Genomic DNA, 18,289 nt, shown 5'->3' with positions numbered 1-18,289 from the left:
CTTTTAGAGGTAAACCAGGTATTTGACCTACTGTTTAATCTGGGCTCGTGGATGAGCCCCGTGGTACAGTATGTGCCTCCTTGGTTCACATGGAGACCCCAGCCCATTTACACGTGGCGACAGTTACTTTCCGTACAAATTGTCATCCTCCAGAAGCACAGTGGTGAGCAGCGCTCTTTACACCCCATGTCTCTGAGCAGGTTGGACGCGTGTATCCCCAGGCGGTCTACTTTCCCATCCGGACCCTCTACCTGACCCTGAAAATCGAGCAGCGGGAACGCTACAAGAGCGGTATGTCTCGGGCGGGGCTGGCTGGCCAGACCACGAAGGGCTCAGTCCGTGGGGGCATTCCATGTCTGCACGGCTGTAGACATTCCTGTCCTCAGCCTGTTTACGTTTAGCCAGTGAGAGGACACTGTAGGGCTGGGAGGCCAAGCCTGATCTCTGAAGCAAGTCGATGGTTCTCCGTGGTTGTGATTTAACAGGGTGTTGGTTTATCTAAATGATTTAGTCCATAAGTAGGAAAAATACATGAAATTTTTAGCCTTGGAAAATTACAAAGTTTAATAATGCATGCTGGTAAACAGTATAAACGTCATTTACTATGTATGTCATTCAGTTTATAATGTTCTCAGCTGTCAGAAGAATCAGCATAGAAATCAGTCTTACCAGGTTCACTCAGAAGAGTTTTAATCTGTCCTCGTATGTAAGAAGTAACTTATCAGTGGTTTCTGTTGCCCACTACACATGGTATCTTGTAAATCGTTAAAGCGCCATCTGCTTCAGGCCATTTTTAACACCCAGATGTTCATGCTTCGAGGCCAAAGACTCTGTGAGAAGGTGACCTGATCCACTGGGCATGGTAGCACCCCCTCTGAGGAGCTGGGCTGGTCGGGAGACCTCACGGCACGTTCCAGCTCTGGCCCCACGGGTCTACCTACGTAGATGGGTGTTTGGGTCCTTTGAAAGTTAGGGTGTTTTTATTCCGAGTGAGCCAGAGCTAGAGAAATGGGCATTTGGGTTCTACAACATATTTCTCATACCGCAAATGACTGTATTTTTCAAAAATACCTTTTTAACACACGATTGGGCTTTCCTAGATGAAAAAATGTAGATCGCTCATTAATTACTTTCAGATTCCCTGAGCTATCTGCAAGGAATGTATTGTGAAATATTTTTTCCAAACATTTAAAAAATGCCCAAGCTTACAGTAAAGTTAGGAGAGGACAGTGAACACTCGCGCCCCCTCACCTCAGTTCACCACGTAGCACACGGCCCTGTTTGTGCGCTCGCTCTCTCTCTCTCTCTCTCTCTCTCTCTCTCGACGTGACGCTTTCTGCTTTTCACTGAAACGTCTGGGGCCAGGTCGTAGGCAGTCACGCTCCTTGTGCCCGAGCCCCTCAGCGCACGTCTCCTTAGAGCCGGGGCGGCTCCCACAGTCCCTGGGGAACCGGTCTCATGATGTGTTAACACGCCTGCAGGAACCAGCGTTCCTTTGGCCGATGGGTCCTCTAGAGCACCGAGCTCTCGCATCGGGCCAGCTTTGCGCTGACATTGGCGTTGTGTGTGTTACTCTCAGATTCTGGACAGCAGCAGCCAAGTTCAGTGGGTAACCAGTCCCATTCTGCATCAGATCCAGGGCCCATAAGAGCAACAGCACCCATGTGGCGCTGCAGCCGAATCATGCACATGCAGCGAGAGCTCCACCCAACCCTTCTGTCTTCCCTGGAAGGCATCGTCGATCAGATGGTCTGGTTCAGAGAAAACTGGCACGAAGAGGTATGTGGAGGGAACCTGTCGTCCGTGTGCCGTGGGCTGTCTTCCCTTCAGATTAGCTGCCTGGTTGTGTCTGTGTTCTGTGCTGTCGAATTGAACAGTGGAGTGAGCAGATAGCTGATGTCTGCGTACTAATGTCGCCTCAAATATTTGAAGCAGGATATGCCTGAAGAAGGTGAAATTGAGAAAGCCAGTTCTGGCCTTAACGTGCTTACTGTGCTCACGTCTGTGGGCTGTAATTAACTACCACCTAATACCAGTTAACCAGCAGCGGCAGTGGGTGTGAGCGGCGGGGGTGGGGTGTGAGCAGGGCCTTGGGTGTGAGCGGCGGCCGTGTGTGTGAGCCGGCGGGTGTGAGCAGGGGCCGTGGGTGTGAGCGGCGGGGTGGGGTGTGAGCGGGGCCGTGGGTGTGAGCAGTGGGGTGTGTGTGAGCGGTGGCTGTGATGTAGATAACGGAGTCTTTCAGGGAGCTTTTCAGCCGCCAGGCTTTCTCCTTAATGGTGTTTGCATAAGCTGATGACAAAAGGATGGGCCCTTATTATCTAGATGTTTATCTTGTTGGCCAAGAGGCGGCCTTGTGTTACTGTTACTTGATGTGTGTGTGCGGACACACAGCTGTGACTTCAAAGCTGTCGGCATAGACAGTGTTCTCCCTCCGTTAATCAACAGAAGGGTAGGTGTATGCCCAAAAAAAGTGGAGGTTTTTTTGTTTTAAGGTTGAGGATACTTGGTCCTCATGGTTAAAAGCACAGCCGATGGTGTGGTGCGCCCAGGTTGCCTCTGTGTTGTCCTCACTGATTTTACCCCGTGTGCCAGGAGTGGGGATGGGACATCCTGGGCCCATGCTCTGCGGTCGGCTAGTTGCTGGCCTGGAGAGTTGCTGTGTGAATTGTCCCCGGTCTCTCCCCACCAGGTTCTCAGGCAGCTCCAGCAGGGCCTGGCGAAATGTTACTCTGTTGCATTTGAGAAAAGCGGAGCCGTGTCAGATGCCAAAATTACCCCCCACACTCTAAATTTCGTCAAGAAGTTGGTGAGCACGTTCGGGGTGGGCCTGGAGAATGTGTCCAACGTCTCGACCATGTTCTCCAGTGCGGCCTCCGAGTCTCTAGCCAGGCGGGCACAGGCCACCGCCCAGGACCCCGTCTTCCAGAAGCTGAAGGGCCAGTTTACAACCGGTGAGTCCCTTCCTGAACCCAGAGAAGGTTCTGTTCACTCTTCTTCCTCTGTCTTGAACAATCAGCTAGTTGTTATTTCCTCGTTTTCGTGAGCATGGTCCTGGCTGAGCTTGCTGTTCTCCGTTTAAGATGCGGACTCCGATCATGAGGTCACTGTGACACTCAGCGGCTCGAGGCTGCACAGACCTTCACTCCAGTGAAGGGTGAAGATGTGGAGCCAGGCTCCGCGGGAGGGGATGGCGGGTGTTAGGAAGAGGAGGGTTTCAGGCTGAACCTACCCTCTCCCGTCCCTCCCTCCACTTGGTTTTTGTGGGAAAACTGAACGGTGGGAGGTGAGACAGGCTCAAAGGTACAGGGCTCAATGTGACAAGTAGAGTTCAAATCTATAGTGGATTCAGATGGCAGAAAGACAAGGAGATTGTATCATCATGACTGGCCCCTGGTTTGGGTTCGTGCGTTTTCTGAGACACCCAGGAGCGTGAATCTTGGCCCCAGCTCTGCGTGATCGGTGGCAGATGAGTCCAAGCTCCTTTGGCCTCAGTCTTTACCTGCCAGACAGGGGCCCTGGTTCCCACAGCGTGAGCACACACAGGCCACCGTGTCCCCTGGGTGCAGGGGATCCTGCCACCCGTGTCCCACCACCACCCCACTGACACAGGAGCCCAGGTGAGCCCCAGTTCTCAGAGCATCTCTCTGGCCGCCTGGGGAACTTCTGCAGGCCTTTATGTCTCCAGTGTCAACCCCTGAGTGATCATCATGGGAAACAAGATTTGCCTGGTCAATTTTCCTGCTAAAAGAAACATTTTAGTTTAATTACTAAATTTTATAACTGTCTCCAGAACATTCTTTCTATACTGATACACTAAGCCATAGAATAATGGTTCACATTGTTAGTTGTTTAAAGTATCTTTTAAGAACTCGTATCCCAGAGAACACAGCTAGAAATACGTGCCGTGTAGACGAGGTTGAAATCCTGTAAAAGAAAATACTTATCCCGCTAGTTGCAAAGGATGCTTTGCAGCTACAGCCATGACTTTCTTTTGATCCATGTGAGATACAGCGTGTCCTGCTGTCATTCCAGGCAGCCCCGGGGCCCCGGGTTTCCTCCCCGTATGGTGTGAGAGGGGCATTAAAGGTAACGCTGGACTCGCCTTAAGGTCGAGGAGCTTCCCCCGATGCATTCACACCTTGAAGAAGATGCTCTTTGAACAAAAAAATATGAGCTTCCACACCTTTTTCCACTGAAGCGCTTCCATCATCTTAGATTTTTTCTTTTCTTTTTTTTTTTTTTTAAAGATTTTATTTATTCATTTCACAGAGAGAGCGAGAGCAGGAACACAAGCAGGGGGTGTGGGAGAGGGAGAAGCAGGCTTCCCGCCGAGCAGGGAGCCCGATGCGGGACTCGATCCCAGGACCCTGGGATCATGACCCGAGCCAAAGGCAGACGCTTAACGACTGAGTCACCCAGGTGCCCCTAGATTTTTTTCTTCGTGACGTTCACATGATGTGTTTGGTCACTATTCCCTGAAAAAGGAAAAGTCTGAGATGAATTTTATGGAAATTATCCTATTTTACTCAAGGGAAATGATAGTATGTCTTTATCTTAAAATGTCCACTCATTAAATCAAATGTAGTCTGAAATAGAGAATTCAGAGTGAGACAAGTCATTTGGATTTTGGTATAAAAAAATACAAAACCAGAAACTCGAAGGAAGACCGCTATGAGGCTCTGACCCTCTTCCAAGCCTGGGCATTTCATACGTAACTCAGAGCTCCACAGCCCCTCTGGTCCTCCATTCCCAGGAAGGACCAGCTCTGTGTTTCAGCGCCACGTTCCCGTCCACACAACAGAGGACAGTTATCCGACCTCCATCCTCGGGCAGAATCGCCTCTGTTGGCTGCTGACTCCCACCCCAGTAAGGAGGTGGAAGAAGTTCAGAGGCAGTACATCACATTTATCCCAGGGAGTGAGGACTTAACGTACATGCAGGAACTTGAACATGAACGTGGCAGCCATTTTATTTGCAAAAGCACCAAATTGAGAATGGATGAGCAAAGTGTGCCACATCCATACTCGTGGAGTTAGCGATAGGGCAACCTGGATGAACCTCACATCATGCTGAGCGCAAAAAACCAATCTCGAAAGGACATCTACTGCGTGGTCCTTACTTAGGAAACATTTGTAAAATAACGTCAGGATGGAGGTGGAGAATGGGTTAGTGGTGGCCAGGAGTTAGGGATTGAGGGCAGAGGCGGGTGCAGCCATAGGGCTAAGAGGGGGTATCTGTGCTGATGGACAGTTGAGCACCTCGACTGCAGTGCTTCTGGGCGTGCTGAGGTTGCACTGGCGTCCGGATGGCCACGGCCCCTCTGGGCCGCCGTGTGGGTGTTGATGGGGCCTCCGCCGGCCCCTGGTTCCACATGCACGTTGTTGACCCCGCTCACTTTCCCTGCATTTGGCCCTGGCCCAGCCTGCTGCAGCCCTGGAGGGGCGGTGGGGAGGACGCAGTGAGGACTGGGGGCGGGAGTCTGCACCAGCCTCCCCCCACACCACCTGAGTCTGCAGAAGAGTGCCCGCAAGAGGCTCCACAGAGCCTTTCCGCTTGAGTGCAACAGCCCCTGCCACGTCACAGATCCCGGCCCTTGTCAGCGAGGGGACCGCGGCTTCCACGGGCTCCATTTGCAACAGAGAAGGTTCGGCTTATCCTGACCTTCGGGCTCCGGCAAGTTGGAGTAACTCAGAGCCCCTTTGGCCCCTGGTGCTCGTCTGTGTGGAACGGGCGCTTTTTTTAAAGAAGAGCTTTTCAGTTTAATTGACCTTTTAATACCGAGTCTCAGTAAAATCTGACATATACAGCAATAAGGAGTATTTTAATTGCTTAAATGAAAAGGGCATGGTTTCCATTTTTGTCACTTCAGTGCCTTGCCTTAATTTCCTCTGATGAACTGATTTATAATTTAGTATTCGCCGGGGTTGGTTTCTTTCTCCTTTAGCCTCAAGTTAATTACTGTGTTGGCTTTTGGCACAGGGCCATGGTTCCCAGGTGTGAGGCTTGCTCTCAGGCGGGGCTGCCGGTGGGCAGAGGGCAGTGACCTTCAGGGCTGGCCCAGTGGGCTCCGGGGCCCCTCGGAGGGCTCTGCGGGACCTGTGGTGACTGGGGGTGAGGCTTCTTGCTGGCGGTTCACCCCTTCCCTCCTCCAGTCTCGGGGTTGGTAGACCAGTCACTCAGGTTTTAACTTACACTTTAAAGAGTGACAGGGACTGAGATGTTCTCTGCTCCAGGTTAGAAGATGTAAAATAAAACATGCCTGTTTCCTACCTGGGAGGCTTTTGAGCATGATCTTGTAGTGAATTCCAGATAGCCCAGATGATAAAACTGTTTTTAATTATATTTTATTTTTTATTTTGAAGATTTTGACTTCAGTGTTCCAGGATCCATGAAGCTTCACAATCTTATTTCTAAGTTGAAAAAGTGGATCAAAATCCTGGAGGCTAAAACCAAGCAGCTTCCAAAGTTCTTCCTCATAGAAGAGAAGTGCCGGTTTTTGAGCAATTTCTCAGCACAGACAGCGGAAGTAGAAATTCCAGGGGAGTTTCTGATGCCCAAGCCGACCCATTATTACATCAAGATTGCTCGGTGAGTGAGCCCAGTGTGGCAGTTAGTCGCCAACACACACCGCCCCGGGCGAGCCCGCCGCGGGACAGACCTCAGGGCAGACCTCGTGCAGCCGTCCAGGCTCATTCCCTCCCCCCCCCACCGCCATGCTCTCCTTGCCCCTGAAATGGGAGAATGGGAGATTGTGCTCGGATTTCAGGAATCAGGCACTTGAAGGGTCTGTCCTAACTGATGGGTGAAATGTCTTGTTTGAGTCAAGTTTGTGTTTCTTTTGCTTCTAAAAGATCCTTTTCTGAATCCCCACGGAACTGGACAAAGTCACCCAGTCCATAAAACTTCTAAAGCTCAGTATTCAAAACAGAATTGGACAGTTGTAAGATTTATTAGAGTAGATGTTATATCTTACTGTAAATGTCAGAAGTGCTATAACAAATGGTCATAATCAGACCCAGAAGTCTGCTTCCTCGTGCATCCAGAATCGGGTTTCCTGGTCCTCCAGATGTGACTCCCCTCTGGCCAACCGTCCCTGCTCCCTGGCCCACGGGAGGGAGGTGAGGGCGAGGGTGTGTAGTCCTCACGCTCACTCCCAGGGCACCTGTCCGCCCCCCTCCCCCGCCCCAGTTCTGCAGCTGGGGTGCTCAGAGCCAATCGGCAGCGCTCCTTGAGCTCCTGAAGAGGGACCCCATGGCTGATCGTTTTAAAACTGCAGCGTCCTCTTCTCTTCTGCATTTCTCCTCTGCCAAGGGGTCTTCCCCACATCATAGAAGAGTGTCGCGCCATTCATACCTTGTCAGAGTGGGGGCTGTACCTGCGGGAGTCTGGCCGTGACAACTCCGGATGCCCTTCTTGTAAAGTTCCCTTTTCTTCTCAAAGAAAAGGACTGGAAATTGAGGGCTCGGGGAGCTGGTGTTTCATTGTGTGCCTGCTTGGGTAGGTTTATGCCCAGGGTGGAGATCGTGCAGAAGCACAACACTGCAGCCCGGAGACTCTACATCCGCGGCCACAACGGCAAGATCTACCCATACCTCGTCATGAACGACGCCTGCCTGACCGAGTCCCGGCGAGAGGAGCGCGTACTGCAGCTGCTCCGTCTGCTGAACCCCTGTCTGGAGAAGAGGAAGGAAACCACAAAGAGGCACTTATTTTTCACAGGTAGGAGAGGTGCCCTTTGGGGTACACGGCCACTCCCATCAGCCTTTGCGGGTTTTCACGTGTGCCATCTCCTGGGAGCTGAGAGTGCCCCAACGCACACCAAGCAGGAAAGGCTCTGGAATGAGGGCCCTGCTCCCAGAAGAAGCCACTCCCCAGCCGTTAGGCTCCTTGCTGGTAAACAAGTGTCTCATGAGTATTGGTTTGGCAAAGGGGCTGCCGTGTCTGTGCCCATGGCTGTTTGTCCCTGCCCGGGAGTCCGTCTGTGCTCTGGTGAAACGTGGGCTCAGCACAGGCCATGGTGTGAGCGTGGTGTGAGCATGTTGACAGACTCCTGGAGCTTACACAGCACCGAGTGGCCATGGCCGGAACGTGCCTTCCCGGCGGGAAATGCAGCGCAAGGGAGAGTCGAGAAGCCCCGTGAAGGCCCTAGAAATCTTGGTCACGCAGCGACCAGCAGCCTCTGAGTAAGGGGTTTCCATACCAACTTGTGGGTGATTCTTGAGTGACCCATTTCTGTCTGTAATGTGGGCAGGGGTGAGCTGTCATCCCATTCAGAGAAGAGAACCACTTAAAACAGTTTAGCATCTAATCTCTGAGGTTAGGAGCCCATTGCAATGCACGTTACCTAGTCCCGTATGGAGCTTTCTTCTGACCACTAAGAATCCAACCCATTTTGACCTAAAATCTTACCCTTAAGTTCAACATCCCCAAAGTAAGAAGTAGATCTCAAAAACGAGTCCATAGAAAACCGTATGCGTGTTAACATGTATGTTAATGGGATTTATAGTGTGGATCACATCTGGGGGTAATAGGTGGTTCTTTGCTTTTTCCAAAGAAACAAACTCTTGGTCAGCATCAAATGACAGTTCAGATAAGTGCCCTCGAGTCACTGGAATTTCTTGGTGGGGTGACGCCTTGCCAGCAAGCTAGTAGTCGTGCTTTAACGGACATTAGGCCGAATCCACTCTAGGCTCATTAGAAGCCAGAATCACACGTGAACGCCCAGTGTGGGTGCAGGCAGTCAGAGCGGCCTAGGGACAGGCTGGTGCTGGCACAGGGACTCCACAGCTTCCGCTGGACCACTCAGCAGCACCCGGGCAGCTTGCTGCTGTGACCCCATGCTGGACAAGCTTGATTTCGCTACCTTCTTTGCTATCTTCAGGAAATTTCTCAGCTCTCTACAAAATATCTTCAACAAAATGTCTTCAGGGGCACCTGGCTGGCTCAGTCGGTAGAGCATATGACTCTTGATCTTGGAGTCATGAGTTCAAGCCCCACACTGGGCATAGAGCTTACTTAGAAAAAAAGTCTTAGTAATATTATCTTGATCTGATATCTTTAAAGTATTATTTAGTCTGCCAGCAAGCCTGTGGGGTACGTGTTATACTTTTATTTATAGATGAAGAAACTGAAGTTCATAGACGTCCAGTGACTGTTCCCGAGGTCACATCACTGGGAAAACAAACTTGGGATGTGAGTGCGGGCTGTCTGGCTCCAGGGGGGGCACGCCCGGCACTTTCTAGTTAAGTGCGGTCCCAATGGAGGTTATCAGCATGTGAGGTGAACCGCTTCATAAAAGGCATGTCCAGTGCGAGAGTGGTCATCGGGGTCCCAAATGTGCCTCACTCTCAGTACAGCTCCACGACGTAACTGGGTGGAACGATCAGATTCACTCTGGGAGCTTCCCGTCACTGAACCACAGAACACAGAAAAGTACTGGAGCATTTTCCTAATTTCCCCAAGATGGGGGCCAGCCATGCCGACACTGGAAGGCAGGTTAACGTAACCACACTCGACGGGCACCGTGGAGTGAGGGGGACGATTGAACTCTGCTGATAGAACCCCGGTGAAGGAGGGCCTCTAAAGAGTGAACCGTTGGCAGAGTCTCTAGGTTTTTTGAAGATTGCTTTCTAAAGAATTTCTGTTCCCCTGTGTCTTAATCACAAGGTGATGGCAGCTCAGGCTCCATCACCCAGGAGGTCGGGCTTCCTGCCATGTGCCGAGTTAGGACTCAGTGTGTGACTTCCGACTTGCCCCCCGTCCTCTGCTCACCAAGGGCTGAGTGAGCTGCTCCGGGGACAGCCCTGGAAGTGGGGTCGAGCGCTGCCCAGGCGTGTTCTCTCGGTCTGCTCCCATTGCCTTCTCCTTTCTCCCCAGTTCCGCGCGTGGTGGCGGTGTCCCCACAGATGCGCCTCGTGGAGGACAACCCCTCTTCTCTTTCCCTCGTGGAGATCTACAAGCAGCGCTGTGCCAAGAAGGGCATTGAGCACGACAACCCCATCTCCCGGTACTATGACAGGCTGGCCACGGTGCAGGCGCGCGGGACCCAGGCCAGCCACCAGGTACCGAATCGGGGCGGTTGGGAGCACTAGCTGCCACCTGCAGCCTCGTGGGCAGCCGAGAGGTACCTTTTTCCCTCCTTGGCCTCGTGAGGTGGTAGAAATTAGGTGGCCGCGGACCCTAATGAAGTGACATTTGCTGCAGAGCAACTTCAGGGGAAGCTCATTTGGCAGCCAAACTTGGTCGAAGGGACATGAGGCTATTTACCCACTGCGTAGTCCGTTCATCGGGTTTGCTGCTGGGGCGTTAGGTAACATGCGGTGTCTGTACCGTAAACACTTCCTAAAATACAGAAAGCGGTGAGCGCTGAGACATGTCGGCCCAGCTGTGTCGGGAGGTGAAACTCGCTTGGCAGGGAGCACAGTGCCTGCCACAGGAGGCCTGGATGGAGGGCCCTCCCCGCCTGCAGATTCCTGCCCTTGGCAGGAAGTAGGGGAGGTGTGGGGTCTGGATGAGGAGGTTTTGTACAGGATCGTGTGCATCACCAAGAGGCAGCTCTCCTGGACTGCTCCCCAGACGCCACTGTGGTCATTCCTGTGCCTTCCGAGAGGGCCTCGCGGTTTCTGGGCGAGATGCCATGGAGTTGGAAGCTGTGTCCTTGTCTCCATCCGTCCAGGTCTAGCTGGCCCAGCAGGACCCCACGCACATGGTCTCTAAGCTGAACCATCCATCACCTTTATCAGTCACACTGCTGTTTATAAAACACTAGGGGATCCTCATGTCAGCATTTCAGTTAGTCCGAGACCTGGGAGACTTCGTTTTTAGCAAGATGGAGCCCTCAAGGTGCTCGTCTTGCCCGCCTAGGCAGTGTTCAGGGCACAGGCAGGGCCTGAGGCAGTCCAGGCCTTGGGGTCTGGTGCAGCCTCCTGCCTGCATGCAGTCCCTCTGTGGACAGAGCTTGTGGCCTCCCTTGGGAACTGGCGTCACAGCTTCATCAGGTCCCAGGCCACTGCCTGGTCACTCTGTGGACCAAGGACAGTTCTGACGTGTTTGTGGGAGATGAATGGATCGTATTCTTCAGGCTGCATTTGCCTTTGACTGTGGAAACTGATGACCTCCATTTGCGAATATTTGCTGACATGAGGGTCTCCTAGTGTTTCACAGTCGGCCGTGTGACTGATGAAGGTGATGGTTGGTGCAGCTTAGAGACCATGTGGGGTCCTGTTGGGCCAGCCTGAGATGCTGGCAACAGTACAGAACAGGCCAGTGTCATGGCCCCTTACTCTTTGTACCCCAGCTTGTTTCCTTACTAACGCTGCGTCTTCATCCTTTGCTTTTTTTTTAATACCTTTATTGAGACATCATTTACTTGACAGAAAATTCACCCTTTAAAATGTACAGTTCAGGAGTCCCTGAGTGGCTCAGTTGGTTAAGCATCCAGCTCTTGATTTCTGCTCAGATCATGATCTCAGGGTTGAGAGATTGAGCCCCACATCAGGCTCTGTGCTGGGCGTGGAGCCTGCTTAAGATTCTGTCTCTCCTTCTCCACCCCCCCCAAATACAATAAAATAAAATGTGCAATTCAGCGTTTTCAGCATATTCACAGAGTTGTGCAGTTGACACCACCCCAGGGGCGCCTGGCTGTCTCAGTCAGTAGAGCATGTGACTCTTGAGCTCAGGGTCAGGAGTTCAAGCCCCACATTGGACGTGGAGCTTATTTAAGAAAATTAAAACATTTCATCACCCCAAAAAGAAGCCTCATACCCATTACCTGTACTCCCTATTCTTCTCTGCCCCCTGACATTGGAAACCACAAATCTTTCGGTCTCGTGAATGTGCTTATTCTTCATTATCATATGAAAGGAATTCTACAGTAGGTGCTCTTTTGTGGCTCGCTTTCACTTAGCATAACGTTTTCCTGGTTTACCCATTTTATAGCATGTATCGGTAGTCCGTTCCTTTTTATTGCTTAATAATATCCCCTTGTGTGACTATACCATGTTTAATTTATCTGTTTGTTGATGGGCTTTGGGATTATTTATACTTTTTGACTTATGACCAGTGCTAATGACTGTGAACATTCGTGTATATGTTTTTGTGTAGACATATGTTTTCGTTTCTCTTGGACATATACCTAGGAGTAGAATTGATGGGTCACATGGTAAGTTTTATGTTTAACATTCTATCAACTGCCAAACTGTTTTCCCAGGTGATTGCAGTGTATGAGGGTTCTCTTTTCTCTGCGTTCTTGCCGGCAGTTATTATTCTTTTCGGTTATAGTCATTCTCATTCATTTTGGTTGATAACAAGTGATACTGAGCAGCTTCTCATGTGCTAATTGGCTATTTGCATATTTTCTTTGGAGAATATCTATTCAAGTCCTTTGCTCATTTTTAAATTACATGATTTGTCTATTATTGATTCTGAGAATTCGTTGTATGTTTTGGGTGTAAGTGATTTCACTTTATTTACTGTGTATTGGCTATGTTTTTCTGTTACTTCGCTTTTCTCATGATTTTTTGTTGAGAAATTGATATTTTTAATAATAGGTGACAACTCTAGAAATCAGATAATTTTCCCCAAGGCTTGTTATTGTTGCTGTTTGTTTAGTGACTTTCCTGGACTAATTTGTAAAGTCTGTTTTTGTCATGTGCAGCCATTGAAATCTCTGCTCAGCTAGCTAATGATTTGACAGAGATTTTCTTAAATTCCTTGAAGCAGTACGTCTTCCCCCTTTTTGAGGGCCTCTGTTTGTGTGGTGGGGGTGTGCCTTCAACATGTCCAAGTAATTTACATCTCTGCCTTAGCTTTCACTTCCTGTTTATGTAGTCTCACGGTCAACCACATGTGAGAGCATAGGGCTTTCTGAGGTTTCTCATGAGCATACAAGTGATCTTCTAGATTCTTAGGAATATGTTGAAGCTCTTCAAAGCCTCTTGTGGTCGTCTCATTCCCTAGCTCTTCCTCTTGTTTGCCCTCATCTTTTGTGCTCCAGCTGGTATCACTGCCTTGGGCATCTGCAGCATCAGATGGTTGTCACTGATTGTTTTCAGCAAATGCTCTTCAGTTGAAATAGGATGCTCCTCACTGACTGAACTCTTGAGTTCAGTCCAACAGACAAGCCCAATGAATGGGGCTTTTTTTAGGAAGCGACCAGTTAAATAGTGATAATTCTCTGGAGATGAGGTTTTGGGGGGCTCACTAAACACATTTGCCCATGCCAGTGGCTGTTAGGCTGCTGGTTTCTACAGCTGCCATGGTTGCAAAGTTGTTGGTTTTCAAGGCCAATGTGAAGGTGCGTAAAAGGGGAGGGGAATAGTGTAATTAAACTGCTGCAAAGCTCACTGTCACTAAGATTCAGCCTTTCTTTCTTGACTAAAAGCTACTCAGATTGTTGTAAGCCTTTAATTTCCAGAATTTAAAAAATTTTCCAAAGTTAATATGAAAATGTTTTGTTTGTTTTTTTTTTGTTTATTTTTATGATTTGTGCTAGTGTTCTTGATGATCTGCGTGGTTCTTGGTTGCTTAGGGCCTGCATTCTAGTGGCTTCTCTGTGGGTAGAACTTAGCGCAGAATAGACCTTGTGCCTTTACCATTTGGTCTAACAAGAACGAAATTAACTCTAGTTAAAGTTTTTACTGAGACTGTTTCTGAATTTGTGGTGTTTGAAACACTGAAATTCAGTGTGAAGTGTTGTGTAACATCTGCTCTGCTTTAAGAAACTAGCTCCTTCAGTTTGTAAGACTTTTGTTTTTAGTAGTCTTAGGTGTGAAGTGTTGGTGTCCAACTATTTGTTCTTTTTGTAAAGTGATCTAGTATATTCTGTAGTTAACAAGTTACAGTATTCAGATTTTATCTAAATTCTTGGTAAAACAAATACCACACATCGTGCAGCTAAGGCTTTTATTCGATGGCTCTCTTGTTGCTTTAAGCATACGACCTGAGCCCTAGAGGAAAATTGACATCCCTTTGTTTAGTCAAACGACATCACATATGTATTTGTCAACAGAATTCACTCTTTTGGTGCCAAGTAAGTACAAAATTACAATTTGAGAGTTTTCCTTTTGAAAAAAAACAAGTTTGAGGGAAGCTATGGTGGAGTGATGTATCATTTCAGGTCCTTCGAGACATCCTCAAAGAAGTTCAGAGTAACATGGTGCCACGCAGCATGCTGAAAGAGTGGGCTCTGCACACGTTCCCCAATGCCACGGACTACTGGACGTTCCGGAAGATGTTCACCATCCAGCTTGCACTCATTGGCTTTGCAGAATTCGTCTTGCATTTGAATAGACTCAACCCCGAGATGTTACAGATCGCTCAGGTAATTGGGTGTCACCAGGCAGAGCCTCTCCTTCAGCGTCTGCATCGTGCTGTGTGAGTTCTGAGACTGTCTCCTTCTGGTGTTCAGGACACTGGCAAACTGAATGTGGCCTACTTTCGGTTTGATATAAACGACGCAACCGGAGACTTGGATGCCAACCGCCCCGTCCCTTTCCGCCTCACCCCCAACATTTCCGAATTCCTGACCACCATCGGTGTCTCCGGCCCGTTGACGGCCTCCATGATCGCCGTGGCCCGGTGCTTCGCCCAGCCCAACTTCAAGGTAGGCCACGATGGCTGGTGCACCGCACACAGGGTCGCTCAAGCACCGCGCGGCCTGCAGGCTGCTGGTCGGCTAGTAAGCGGGGAGAAAGCCCGTTGTTGCTGCGCAATTCAAGCTGCTGCTTTCTGGAAAAAGTGTTTCAAAATGTTTGTTGTCTGAAAGCATTTAGGATGTTGAGGAACCAGTTTTACACAAAGGACTTGGAGGCCTCTCTTGGATGATTTTCCCAGCGATGACTGTTGCTCGTCGGTTTTGTTTACTTGGTTTCATAGCTGCCTTCCGTTTTGCGTGTATATAAATCTTTCTGCTATAAAAGGGCGGAAGACGGGTGCCTGGCTGGCTCCGTGAGTAGAGCTCGCGACCCCTGATCTCCGGGTGGCGAGTTCGAGCCCCGCGCTGGGCGTGGAGATTACTTAAAAATAAAAGGGCAGAGGTGTTGTCCGCAGGATGGCGCCCATCTTACTCGCACTGTGGTTACGGGGCCTAAAGGGCTGTGACGTGCAAGGCACACCCTGGAGTCCCAGGACGCCTTCGGCCACGGGAAGCCATGGGGCGGCTTTGTCGCGGTGACAGGCCAGGGGCCCCGGTGCCTTCCCCCGGCCGCCCGTCCCTGGCTGCTGGGCGGCTTCCCGTCAGATGCTCCAGGAGGCCGTACAGATGGGGAGCGAGGGCAGGGAAGGCGCTCAGGCCACTGGGGAGGACAGGCCGGGATTCAAATCCAGTTCACGCTGACTCCCAGCCTGTCTTCACCACCGGAGTAATTCTCTCCTCACAACTGGGGACTGAACGCAGGTTACTTTTCTTTTAACTGGAGAGATCACTTGTGCCTCTTTTCTTTTTTCTTTTTTTCCACTGATGAGCAGTTTGTGTCTCAAGAGGACTTCAGATACCTGTCGCTTTCCAAAAGCGTGTACTCAGAGAAATTTTAAAATTATTAGCTAACTGCTTAACTGGGAACGCAGACTTTACATTATACACATCTTGTGCTTTTCAGTGCTCGGTTGCACGTGTCCATCAGTGGGGAGTGCTTTTTGGGGAAAGCATGAGTATGAACATGAGTAAAAATAGCCCTGGGATTTCTCCGTGAGGAGCAGTCTGTGCTCTGATGCAGCGAGTTCACGGTCACCTACCTGCGGCATAAGGCTTGAAATAGGAAGTCCTCACGTAGATTGAAATGTTACACTCCTGGAAGCAATCATAGGGCAGTCCTTAGAATGGCATCTATTTGGAAACTAAAAAGAATGAAGGCGGCTCCCCATATTTCAAAGGCCTGTTACAACTTGGATAATGCCATGCATTCCTCTTTGTGTAGACAGTGCGGCGTAGATGGGAAGGAATCAGACTGTCTCCAAACTCTGGACCCAAATTTCCTAACAGCCTAAATGTAGAGAATGCCTGTAGGTTGGCTAAAACGTAGACCATTTTGTATGGGAATCTCTTCTAAAAATACGTTTGGGAGGCTCTATTACTATGCCCTGTGTATAAATGGGGAAACTGAGGCACAGAGGGCGAAGTAACTCTCCCAAGGCCACCCAGGCCAGAAGTGGTGGAGCTGGGGCTAGAACCCAGAGTCTGCTGTGGCCACGCGGAGGCCCAGGGTGGCTCTCCTTGGCCCGAGAAACAGGTCGTGTGACAGCCACATGCCTTGCGTCCTTGACTCCTTCCTGTCTCACCCCAATGTGACCTCGTCACCAGCAACCCCGCCCTCCCCCAGAACCGCTCCGAGCCCGGCTCAGCTGTTTCTTCTCAGTGCCCATCACCACAGGGAATGTCGGGCATGTCTTTGTCAGGAGCAAAGCCCCCTAAGGGCAAGGGGCTGTTGGGGTTTCTGTTTTGTTCACTCTTGGCTGCAGTGCCGGAAACAGGCCCTCGACAGGTGCTCAGATGTGTGGAGTGAAGCAGACATTTGGCACCAGGAAGCAGTGTGTCAGCAGCAGGTGCCATGGGACACAGGTGCCCTGCTCAGACCAAAAGGCTGTGCCTTGTGGCCGGCCACTGCTGGAACCCAGGCGGCTTCCCTGGTGCATCGACGAGGCCCTGGGCACCGTGGCCCGCCGTGGCCCACCGTGGCCCGCCGTGGCCCACCGTGGCCAGGCCCAGCCTCGTCAGGAAGCCGCCCCTCCGGGTTGTGCTTGGATCAGCCAGCACCATTTTCTTCTCTCCTCTTGCAGGTGGACGGCATTCTGAAAACGGTGCTTCGGGACGAGATCATCGCTTGGCACAAAAAAACGCAGGAGGACACCTCCTCTCCACTCTCGGCCGCTGGGCAGCCTGAGAACATGGACAGCCAGCAGCTGGTGTCCCTGGTGCAGAAAGCAGTCACGGCCATCATGACCCGCCTGCACAACCTGGCCCAGTTCGAAGGCGGGGAGAGCAAAGTGAACACGCTGGTGGCCGCCGCCAACAGCCTGGACAACCTGTGCCGCATGGACCCCGCCTGGCACCCCTGGCTGTGAGGCCCGTCGGCCTGGGCTCCGCGCAGCAGCGGGAGACATGGCCCGAGGGGCGCGACCCGCCCGGGACGGGGGCCGGGCCGTCAGCAAGGGCAGAGCGCAGACGTCTGAGCTTCTGCGGTCCCCTTCCAGAAACCAGGATTCCCTGGCCTGGAATTGCTTCGTGGATTTTTTACCGTGTTTCTCCCTCTGTGTGAATGTACAGCTTCAACTGTAGAAGACGGTTCTCTGTCGTCCATTTTTAACTCAGAAGTAACACCTCACAGGAGCTTTGTGCTTTTGTACAGACTTTATAACAGGTGTATGGAAAACCCACTTTGTTAGAGAAACAGGAAATTATGAGCAAATCGTGCTGGCTTTTCTCTCAGCACAAACTTCTGTGTTGTATGGAACCGGCTCTGGGGGCTCAGCGAGCGGCTGACGCAGGTCAGCAAGGCCTCCTTCGCCCCTCCTTCACCTCCTTCGCCTGTCCTGTGTGTGTGGGGTCAGACTCCACTGGGAGAGCGTGAGCTCTGGGAGCGGCAGGGGAACGGTACGCTTTTCATCGGCTGGTTCTTGGGCGCCTTCGACACGTTTACTGTCACCGTACTTGGAAAAACACTTTTTTCCGGCCTAATTTAAAAAGAAAACAGCCACAAAAGTTTGTCGGTTCACTCCAGTCTGTTATGTTCACATTTTTATAAATAGGAGCATTGAGAATGTTCTATCTAAATTTGTACAGTGTGATTTTTTTAGAATAAATATTTTATAAAAGGACGTGTCATCCCTTAATGTGTGTGGAAATGCTTGTTTCTGTGAGGTGTTCCCTCAGCCCCTCGGGGACCGAGGCCCGGGGCCGGCAGGAGCCACACTCGGTGGTTCTCTGGTGACGAGCAGATGACACCTGGGAGGGGTCTTGGCTTGCAACTTCTGCGATGGTGACGAGGAAGGCTGGTCCCGACTCTGACGGTAGGAAACATGCCCTCGAATCTGGTCCCTTGGGCTTGGTTTCCCCACCTCGGGGCTGCTGCCAGGTCACCGGTCCTGGGAGGTAGGTGGTCCCTGAGCCCTGAAGGGGGGCTCTCCACAGAGAAGGGGTTCCCAGCTCAGAGCGGGGGAGTCAGCTGCGGAACCCGGGGGTGGCAGACTCGTGTGGTCAGTGTTTGGAGGGAGGCTGGCGTACTGAGGGCTCCGGGCTCTGGGCCAGGCTCGCTCACACCATGCCCTCGGCACCGCCCCGCTTTCTAGGAAAACC

General features: G+C 51.0%; 1 protein-coding gene across 3 annotated transcripts in view; it reads left to right on the top strand.

Annotated features, from left to right (window-relative positions):
- The window catches only part of LOC110571986 (transformation/transcription domain associated protein), a 112,563-nt gene extending 94,767 nt beyond the window's left edge, over nucleotides 1-17,796 (top strand). For 2 of the 3 annotated variants that reach the window (XM_021680227.2, XM_044915729.1), the window contains 9 exons: nucleotides 201-291; nucleotides 1,634-1,779; nucleotides 2,690-2,951; nucleotides 6,363-6,588; nucleotides 7,502-7,719; nucleotides 9,877-10,061; nucleotides 14,117-14,320; nucleotides 14,408-14,602; nucleotides 16,774-17,796. In XM_021680227.2, coding sequence (XP_021535902.1) covers nucleotides 201-291; nucleotides 1,634-1,779; nucleotides 2,690-2,951; nucleotides 6,363-6,588; nucleotides 7,502-7,719; nucleotides 9,877-10,061; nucleotides 14,117-14,320; nucleotides 14,408-14,602; nucleotides 16,774-17,058 — 1,812 coding nt within the window. In that variant the 3' untranslated portion in view covers nucleotides 17,059-17,796. Of the gene's footprint in view, nucleotides 1-200; nucleotides 292-1,579; nucleotides 1,780-2,689; nucleotides 2,952-6,362; nucleotides 6,589-7,501; nucleotides 7,720-9,876; nucleotides 10,062-14,116; nucleotides 14,321-14,407; nucleotides 14,603-16,773 lie in introns of all 3 variants that reach the window. The other variant, XM_044915728.1, reaches the window with a different exon arrangement.
- The last annotated feature ends 493 nt before the right edge of the window (nucleotides 17,797-18,289 follow it).

The sequence above is a fragment of the Neomonachus schauinslandi genome, chromosome 5 (genome assembly GCF_002201575.2).
Source record: "Neomonachus schauinslandi chromosome 5, ASM220157v2, whole genome shotgun sequence".
Lineage (NCBI taxonomy): Eukaryota > Metazoa > Chordata > Mammalia > Carnivora > Phocidae > Neomonachus > Neomonachus schauinslandi.
This window is presented reverse-complemented; position numbering and strand designations above follow the sequence as displayed.